We start from the raw sequence: 10,128 nt of genomic DNA, 5'->3' as shown, positions 1-10,128 counted from the left end.
CTCTCTTCAATAAAATACGTGTATATAATTAGGAGCTCGAGAGTATTTTGAAATCAATGAAGATCAGGAGTTGTATGTGTTCTTGCTTGCAAAGCGTCAGTCATAAAACTACAAGAAATCACATATATATAACCATACATTAGCGTTTGAAAAACAGCCTCAACAAATTACAACGGCTAGAATCCAATTCTACCGTGTAAGATCGTTGGGATGGTTTTCCAATGTTCATGTATACGTTAGATAGAAGAGAAACATAGAAGTCCAACATTCAGAAAATATCTCTTCTATTTAGTAGAGTATAAAACATTTTAATCAGTAGATAGAAGATAGAGTTTGAAAGAGAAACAAACTCCTATTCTTTAGAAAACCAATTTGAATAAATAAAAATGTTTTATAAATGAGCTCTCTATATATCATGCACGTATATTATATTAGAGAAGTCCTTACAACTGATTTATATGAAGATCTTATAAAATCTCCCTGAAATTCGACTTCCATGTTGAATCTGGACTGTGCATCTTGGCTTGCTGTTTTTCTGACATAGTTGATCATAACTTGCCGAAATAGATTACTGTCTTATGACAACTTGCTGTTATGATACTTAAACAGCAATGACATTAACCTGTTATATCCTGCAAACATTCTCGAATAACAACATGATGGCTTGCTGTGTTGTGATCATCAAAACTAAGGAGTTACAGGTACAAGTCTCATTTCATTTGTTATAATGTATTAAATTGTATTTATGTGAAAAAATTAAGCAGTACAGATTCAAAACCTACTTTCATACATGATAAGCTTTAAGTGGAGCTTTAAGCTATACTTTCTCATCACAAAGTTATCTTAAATTATTATGTCACCAACATTATATTTCAATTCTTCTTCTTTTTTTCTTTTGATTTAGTTTTATGATTATTTTTTTAGTATTGTTGCATTAAGTTTCTTAATAAAATTACTTATTATCTCCAAATGTGTTATTCTTTATGCTTATATTGTACCATCTTCAAATATAGTACAACAGTTTTACAACATGATAGTTCTTTGTTACTCATTTTTTAAGATTATCGCATCTAATTTTAATTATTAATTTTAAAATTCTTCTACTAATTTAAAAAAAAATAAGTAGAAAAATATAATTGTAATGTTATACAACTTAAGAATATCTCAATTACACTTGAGTGATATTATTTTATTAGCGAAAAGCATAAAATAAGTTAATTCCATTATGACTTTATAAATTATGTTTTTAAATTTTTTTAAAAATGAACCATCCTATACAGTTTTCGATATTGTAATGATGCACTAAAATATGCTAATTTCCAAATTAAGCATCTTTAAGGTAACATATGTTTATCTTACCATAAAGTAACAAATATTAAAACTAGACTTATTTTTTTTATCAACTTTAAATTGTAAATTGCTAATTTCAATAGATAAAAATTTGCAGTTATCAAACGTTCAAAATAAAAATATACCTAGAATCAAATATATATAATAACGTGTATTCCTCCAAATTTATCTTATCAAATTTTGAAGTAAACAAATTTTTTTTGATTGTAACAAAATTATGCTAAGATACTTTACAATAAATATCACATAACTAAATTACAAATACTGATAAAAGTAAATGATTCTCATGGTGACTTTTTGGTTATGATACATGTGCTTTTGAATATTAAAAATTATTTTAAGTTCCAAGGTCTATCGTATCAATGATAAAAGATAATATGTATTATTATTTTATCGAGAAAAATTATTTTAAGATTCTTCTGTTATTTATTTAATAAGTAAAACTCATTACAATCATTTTTGGAACAATTTAATGTTTCACTTATGTTGCGTACTCTACAAACTTATTCAAGTGATATTTTTTATCGTGAGATTATAAAATTGACATTTAAAATTGTGAATAATGTACTAGGTATAATAAGATAAAATTTATATATATATATATATATATGTAGAGTAAAATTCTATGAAGTCCACCTTTTAATCTGCAAATAAAATATCTTCTAAAATGTTACTTCAATAAAATCATGCAAATCTCATATATTTACAAGTACAATATGTATGTTTAGCAACATGAACATTTATGTTCTGCAAACTAAACATGTTTTGTACAATAATATATTTTGCAACGTTCTACATGTAAAATCTATACAATCTGCAAGATTTTCAATAAAATTATGATATTTGTAGAATATCATTCGAAAAATAATAGTTTTGAAACAATTTAAGCTATATTTTACTTGCATAACATATATGTACTCCAATTAAATAGGGACTAGAACCTATTATCATATCATATAATATAAATTTTTTATTTTAGGGGAAAAACAAACAAGTTCCCGGCCATACCGAATGGATCTTGAAGGTCAAGAATTAACACTTACATTTTTATTAGATAATAAAAATTGGGCATATGGAAGCTTGATCTTTATTGGCTCAAAAGTTGTTGAAAGTGCATATAATAAAAAGTATTTTAAATCTTATATTATATAGTTATATATTTGTTTTACAATTTATTTTTTTGAACTCTTAATTGAGCAAATTTGTAGGTGAATAAGGAGGCATAAGTTCAACAAATAAAAACTTTCGACATTTGACATCTTGAAGTCCAACATATTAATAATGGAATTTTATTTTTAAGACTAAATCTTTTATAGAGAATTACAGTGTGTGTTAGTTTTATTTGAAAAAAATATTAATTTTAATGTACTTTTTAAATTTTATAAATGAACTGCTTACTTTTTAAAATTATCAAGTTCATAAATGTTCATTATAATTTATTATTTTTTATACTTGTACAATTAATTTTATTATACATACACACTCACATATCTCTTTAAATTATATTTTATTTAATGATTTGCTTAATATTTTATAATTTTAATAATAAAAATGAATGAATTTGTTTCTTGTGGTTGGGCAAAATAAATTAATAACCTCGTAAAATTAATAATTTCTTATAATCTCGAGCTCGGCCCTTTATGCTAAATTAATAATTAGCTAAGTTTATAAGATAATATTTTTTATTAATACATATAAGACCCATATAATATATAAATTAATAATTACATATTACATCAAAATTATAGATTTCTAGGATGCATTTTATAGTAATCCTCAATTGTAACATGCTTCTTTTTAAAATTGATTCTCCATGTACTTCATCTTGAATCTTTCTTAATGTATTATGGAGCTAATATGTTCATATTATAAGAGAAAATTAAGTAATGTAAGTACTTAGTTAAATAAGGTCGCTTTTATTGTTGTGGTAAATAGCACCGAGAGTACTGGTCTAAAAAGACATAGGCTGACTTGAACCATTTTGAGAATTTCAGGTCATTATCCTTTCAATTTACTTAAATTCATAAATATTTCTTAATGTTACTTTAAGTATTCAATAGATGAAAATAAATTATTTTTCTGAGAATTGTATATGTTATAAAATTTTAAATAATATATCTCAATAAATTAATAAATTATTAATATATCGATAAATTAATAAATTATTAATTTATTAATATATTAATATTTCCATTAACTAATACTACCTCCGTCCCTCTTTTTTTCACATGCTAGACACGCATTTAAGATAACTATAAATTAAATATGTGTAATTTATTTTTAAAATTTTCTGTTTTTGTATAAAAGTTTAAACATTATATTTTTATTTAGAAGAAAAGGAAAATTTAAAAAATTATACAACTATATTTAATAAGAGCATTAAGCTCAGTACAGTGTAAAGAATTGAGGGGACGAAGGGAGTAATTTTTATGAACCGAAAGGTATTAATTTATTACGTTTTACCGTAGTTGGTTGATTATAACATTCTGTCGGCATGGTCTAAAACTTGTTTGATTTCAGATATAGTGTCTGTGTGTCTCTCCATATCATGGAAATTAAATGGGCAAAAACCCTGCTGTTTCAGCTTATGCCCCCTGTTTGAATAAATCAAAGAAGACCCAAATATTCATCATATATGATGATAATTGAAATGTTTGATATCCTAACATTTCACGTTCCATTATAAGTTATAATTTACCAAAGACATTATAAACTAATAAGGAAAATTATTGGAACACCTAAATAAATGATACTTATAAGTTTTGATATTTAAATCACCTTTTCCAATTTTAAGCGGTAAGTTACAGTTTTTAAGAAATTTCAAAGGGGATCATGCCTAACGTGTTATTAGAAGTATGTTTAATTCTGTTCATTGCTTTTGCAGATTTTCTATCATTGGAATTTTGCAAGCAATGCCTAATTGATGTGAAGTTTACCAGATATAGAGTTAGTTTTATGTCTTTTACAGACTGGTGATCTGAGTTCACCACATGATATTTGGTTTCTTGTCTCATGTATTTTGGTTAAATCTGATCGGACAATAGATACAGATGGTATATAAGGAAACAAGCCAGAGCGCAAATGACCGGATGCATATGCATGATAGCTATCTTTTCCGGCTATTCTTTGTCGGTCAGAAATGTCGTGTGGTGTTCATCTTCTGATGAAGTTCTTTAAATATGCACCACAGAATTCAGTGGAAAGGTTGGTGACATTTTTTTATTTTAGTTATAGCTTTAGCATATCATGCCTAACATGTTATTAGAAGTATGTTATTGATACCATTGGAATTTTGCAAGCAATGCCTAATTGATGTGAAGTTTACCAGATATAGAGTTAGTTTTATGTCTTTTACAGACTGGTGATCTGAGTTCACCACATGATATTTGGTTTCTTGTCTCATGTATTTTGGTTAAATCTGATCGGACAATAGATACAGATGGTATATAAGGAAACAAGCCAGAGCGCAAATGACCGGATGCATGCATAGTAGCTATCCTTTCCGGCTATTCTACTCTGTTCTTAAATGTGAGCTTAATGAGCTAGCCAATGGTCAAGTTGAGCGAAGATATGGAGTAACGAATGTTTGCAAATTTTTGACAGAAAATGCAGATGGAGTCTCCATGGCACCACTTACGCTCCTGAATATGGATAAGATTATGATGGAAAGCTGGTATCGTATTTATTAGAATATAATATGAAATCCAATTGGGACGTTCATCTAACGTCTTAATGTTTTAGATGAACCGGTAACTTAACACGGATCTTCAATCCAAAATCTAAAGATATTAGATGAGGGCTCCAACTGAATCTTATATTAAATTCTAACAGTATTCTCTACTATACTACAAGAAAAATATAAACTTTGGCAAAGTCATTAACTTAACACGATGCTAAATATCACAGGTACTACTTGAAAGATGCGGTTGTGGACCGCGGACTTCCATTTGACAAGGCATTTGGAATGAATGTATATGATTATAGTGGCACAGATCCTCGATTCAATAAGGTATTCAACCAGGCTATGAAAAATCATTCTACCATTATCATCAAAAAGATCCTTGAGAAATACGATGGTTTCAAAGGTCTCGGGACTTTAGTTGATGTTGGTGGTGGTACCGGGGCTACCCTTAGTTCAATTATCTCCAAGCACCCTACAATTAAAGGAATCAATTTCGATCTCCCTCACGTTGTTGAAGATGCTCCATCTTATAATACTGGTACCTCAGCACTCTTTAGTCCCAGCACATGTAGAACACAAATCTATATATCCTTCTGCGATTCGTTTCCTGAGTTATATTTAGCTCCAGTAAATTCTTATGTGTGTGTACAGGCGTGGAACACGTTGGAGGGGATATGTTTGCTAGTGTGCCAACTGGGGATGCCATATTTTTGAAGGTTGTATACATAATCGATCGGATAATTAATTACAAAATTTGAAACTGATTAATCTGTTTACTGATAATTTACCTTGTGATCTTCTCAGTGGATATGTCATAATTGGAGCGACCTGGATGTGTCAAGTGCTCTGTCATCTCTATCATGCTATTGCTCATATTAATTTTTTATAAATGAAAACTGAGGATATGAATTTAGATGGACATTATTCATCGATATTTAGACACACACACATATTAAGATATAGTTGTGTTCAGTGCAGACCACTTAAATCTCAGATCCTTAGACCACTTATATTGTTTTGCATTGCGTACTGCAACCGTCTAGAAGCTCAAGGTTTAAGTGGGGAGATTAGCATCAAAGTGGAAAATTCTCGTGGAAATTTGAAAGATTCTACGAAAGCAATTCCAAGCCGCCTTAATAGAACAATTGGAAGATATTAACTTAGCAGATGAACTAGAATTTTCATTGCTATTCGTGTTTGTAGCAGACCTCCAGTGCAAAAATACCATGACTAATTGCAGCCTCGAGTTTCATGTAGCAAGTTCTTTAAACATCTTCAGTATCTAAACTTTACCAGCGATAAACTTATTCCAGAATCTATTGTCCTTTATGAGCCAAATGATACTTTAGCACTCTACAATATGTATGTGGATGGACACAATATGTTCAACTTCACTCCTTTATTCTCGGCTCAATCAGTTGTCACTGATATTTACTGTTGCTCCCTTCCCACTCCCAAAAAACTTAGTGATTACTTCCGGGGTAATAGTCCTATATATTTTTTGCATGTCATCTTATTAAAGTTTGTTGATATTGAAGAATATAAAATGACCTTCTTTTGACATCTTGAGGTTTCAAAGTGACCTAACATATACGGTCTTAACATGGCATCGGAGCTCTGTAAAGATAGGAGTTTGGAGCACGGACGGAGCCAGAAGCCAGACCTTGGGGTGGCGAAATATTTTTCGGAATAATTAATATATATTTTTAATTATATATATTAAAAGAAGGGAATACCCCGCCTCCGTCCCTGGTTTGGAGTTCCAATCCTACGATGTAATCGTCCTTCACCCTGATCTTAAGTTAAGTGCATGCAAAAAAATGTGCATAAATTTATTGGCTTCTCTAGATTTCCTCCTGGAAAAAATCTGTATACTGACATATAAGCCACTCATGATTAAGCAAGTACTGTTATTGGCGGCTTAGTCTATCTGATTTAGGTGTAACTACTTCAGAAGATAAAAAATCTGCTATTGTTACTGGAAACGTAAAACTTATTAATTTGCTTCTAATTTTGCCGTGAATTGAGTCTGATGTCCGCATATATCAACATGAACACTTGAAGGGAATACCTATCATTTCAATACAAAATCAAATTAATAATCATAACTAAACAAAGTATACACTGTATATCATCCATCCACTTGGAAGGGGGTTTTGGTAGAGTGAGATTATGGAGATCTTAATGGAGGTCAGAGGCAAAAACAGGAATATAATTTAGGGGGACCGCATCAAATTATTTCATATTTTTTTAAAAGTTTACACTAAATTTTGGTGAATTTTGACAGTTGGGAGGGACCGAGACTCACTCCAGTCCCCTTAGTTCCGCCCCTGATGGAGGTATCAAAATGACGGAAATTTTGGAAGCTGGAACCATCTTACTATGCTCTAGATACCGAGTACATTACTAAACCACATTTCCATCTCCAACACTGTTTTCATTCATTGAGGCAACACTTGTGGGAAACCCTCCGCCAGTTGTCACAGTCGCAGGAGGATCTAGTCGATTAGTACTTGGAAGACCATGTCGAAATTTGTGCAGGTTCAGATAGATATGTGTAATTACACAGATAATCACCAGTAAAATAAAAAGAATTAAAAGCAATAGACGTACTAGAACTCGAGCGTCCATTGGTTAATATGTTCTGGAACTAGTAACCTGCGGTACACTAGTTCAAGCACAGTGAGGACTGGTGAGGAGATGAATGTGAGAATAAGATTGACACTATTTGTAAACTAAAAGTAAATATGAAGAATTGTTTTTTCCTGTTTAGGCATTAGATAACATGTTGAATATTCCTAAATTGACCAACAGAACATATTCTGCAGGGGGACTTTCTTCATGCAAAGAAGAAATACTTTCAAAGAAGTACAAATTTTGTCTACCATCATATATTCAATCTTTTTCACACATAAAAGGTTGGTCTAATAAGAACCAACTTCAGATATCACGAAAGAGTGCCGGAAGTCATCTTTAAGCGCCTTATAGTAATCAAAATGGTTGGTTTAATAATAAAGTAAAATTTAATAACCTAACAAGAAAGAAAGTGTGCAACAAACCATCTTATAAGTACGTCCAATAGTCACACTCATCCAATGAAATCAAGCAATGGCTCATATCAAGAGTACTGCATCTGAAGCAGAAGAAGCTTGTTTGTTTGCATTGCAACTCGCAACTGCCTCTGTACTTCCCATGACTCTGAAAGTGGCCATTGAGCTTGACCTTTTGGAGATCATTGCTAATGCTGGTCCGGGAGCGTAAGTAACTCCCAATGAGCTAGCCTCCATGCTTCCCACATCAAACCTTGATGCAGCGCTTATGCTCGACCGTATACTCAGAATCCTGGCTAGCTACTTGGTTCTCAAATGTAAGCTTGTTGAGCTACCTAATGGTCTCCAAGTGCGGAGCTATGGCTTAATGCCAGTCTGCAGATATTTGACTAAAAATACAGAAAAACAAAATTTTCTTTTTCTGAATAAAAGTTAAATGTTTAAATTTTTATTCAGAAAAACAAAATTGTAAATTTTTTTTTACAGAACTATACATAATATGCACCTTAAAATGCGTGTCGGACACTCTCTAAAAAACGTAAACAATTGAAAGGGACGGAGGGAGTATAACTAAAGAAACTACGGTAAATTATAGCTCTTTCCACGCATTTCTTTTAAGTTCACTGCACAAAATTTAGTAATATGTGCGTGTGTAGGTGTGGAACATATTGGAGGGGACATGTTTACTAGCGTGCCAAAGGGAGATGCCATATTCTTGAAGGTTTGTAATGTGTTTACATATCAGTGTGTGTCGCGTAAATTTATCCGCTAGTTCATGACTTTGTGATCTCTGCAGTGGATATGTCATAACTGGAGTGATGAAGAGTGTTTGAGATTCTTGACAAATTGTTACCAAGCACTCGCGGATGAGGGAAAGGTAGTTGTTGCAGAGTCTATTCTTCCGGAGCAACCTGAAACTTCACTTGTTACTAAGACTGTCCTTCAGTTAGACGCCTATATGTTGATAGATATTCCTGGTGGAAGAGAAAGGACTGAAAAAGAGTTTGAGGCATTAGCTAAACGTGCAGGATTCAAACGTTTCAACAAGCTGTGCTGTGCTTTTAATATTTGAATTATGGAATTTTGCAAGTAAGAGAGCTTTATGTGTAAAGTAAGCTCTTCGATTGAGATGTATTGCAGTTGTAATATTTTGATCGATTTATCCTGCCAATAAAATAAGAAATTCCGTTGTTTTCTGTTCAACTATGCCTAAAATAACACAAGATTTGCTCCTAAACAATCACCAGAAGCATAATAAAACCGGAGTACTTCTATATAACTACTATTACATATATACATGACAAGCGAAGAAAATTACAGTTATAGCTGAAACTGTGTTGATTAAACGCCATGTGAACAAGTAGATAAGATAGATAAATTCAAGCTGGAAACATGTTGCCTTGGGTGCAATGTGAACTGCAATTATTTGTATATCATAAATGAAACTGTGCTAAATAAATGCCATTTGAACAGAGACATAAGATAGATAAATTCATGTTTGAACTCGTTGGCCTTAGGCGTAGTTTGAACTGCAATTATATGTAAACCAGCCTCTTGTGCCTCACAATATCATCTTCATTTTGCAAAACATCTTTATACCATCGTTTGGAAAATCGACCGAAAAATAGAATGAATGATCAAAGTGTCTTAGCACCTTTTCTTTACTTAGAAGAGTGGGAGAAAAATAGAATGAATCAAGTTTGAACTCCTTTGCCTTAGGCGCACTTTGAACTGCAATTATATGTAAACATCTTCGTACCATCAGCATTGCATTGACTACTGATTTTATAAGTACTACAGCCTGCAGGAGTACATACAAACACAAAATTCTGCCGATTCTGATTTAGGTCAAATTCTGCTTACATATATATATACATATTTTGAGTTTCTATTTCTTGCTTTATTTGACTTCTTCCCACTCGGAAAGTAGGGCACTTGATGATGTTATGTTAATTTCATGGTTTCTGATGATATATCAACAGAATGGATTAATGCAACAAGAATGATTCAACAAGACTTATCCGGATGTTTTGCAAGTCTACAGAT

At 31.4% G+C, this 10,128-nt stretch overlaps 1 protein-coding gene across 3 annotated transcripts; it reads left to right on the top strand.

Annotated features, from left to right (window-relative positions):
* Positions 1 to 4,789: 4,789 nt before the first annotated feature.
* On the top strand, positions 4,790 to 9,219 carry LOC141721511 (caffeic acid 3-O-methyltransferase-like). 3 transcript variants are annotated; one of them, XM_074524458.1, is made up of 4 exons: positions 4,790 to 5,023; positions 5,257 to 5,570; positions 8,739 to 8,803; positions 8,879 to 9,219. In XM_074524458.1, the coding sequence occupies exons 1-4, from the start codon at positions 4,821 to 4,823 to the stop codon at positions 9,152 to 9,154; spliced, it is 858 nt and encodes a 285-aa protein (XP_074380559.1). In that variant the 5' UTR covers positions 4,790 to 4,820; the 3' UTR covers positions 9,155 to 9,219. The 3 variants fall into 3 exon arrangements, with proteins under 3 accessions (XP_074380559.1, XP_074380557.1, XP_074380558.1); XM_074524456.1 differs by lacking the exons at positions 8,739 to 8,803; positions 8,879 to 9,219 and adding exons at positions 5,684 to 5,748; positions 7,320 to 8,429; XM_074524457.1 differs by lacking the exons at positions 8,739 to 8,803; positions 8,879 to 9,219 and adding exons at positions 5,684 to 5,748; positions 5,837 to 6,595.
* The last annotated feature ends 909 nt before the right edge of the window (positions 9,220 to 10,128 follow it).

Source organism: Apium graveolens, chromosome 4 (assembly GCF_009905375.1).
Source record: "Apium graveolens cultivar Ventura chromosome 4, ASM990537v1, whole genome shotgun sequence".
Lineage (NCBI taxonomy): Eukaryota > Viridiplantae > Streptophyta > Magnoliopsida > Apiales > Apiaceae > Apium > Apium graveolens.
This window is presented reverse-complemented; position numbering and strand designations above follow the sequence as displayed.

Bases quoted from the DNA above. Each gene is read 5' to 3' on its own strand.
- LOC141721511 (XM_074524458.1), top strand. From the start codon at position 4,821: ATGACCGGATGCATGCATAGTAGCTATCCTTTCCGGCTATTCTACTCT. The intron at 5,571-8,738 runs GTACCTCAGCAC...GTGCGTGTGTAG, and splicing joins TGCTCCATCTTATAATACTG to GTGTGGAACATATTGGAGGG. The intron at 8,804-8,878 runs GTTTGTAATGTG...TGATCTCTGCAG, and splicing joins GAGATGCCATATTCTTGAAG to TGGATATGTCATAACTGGAG.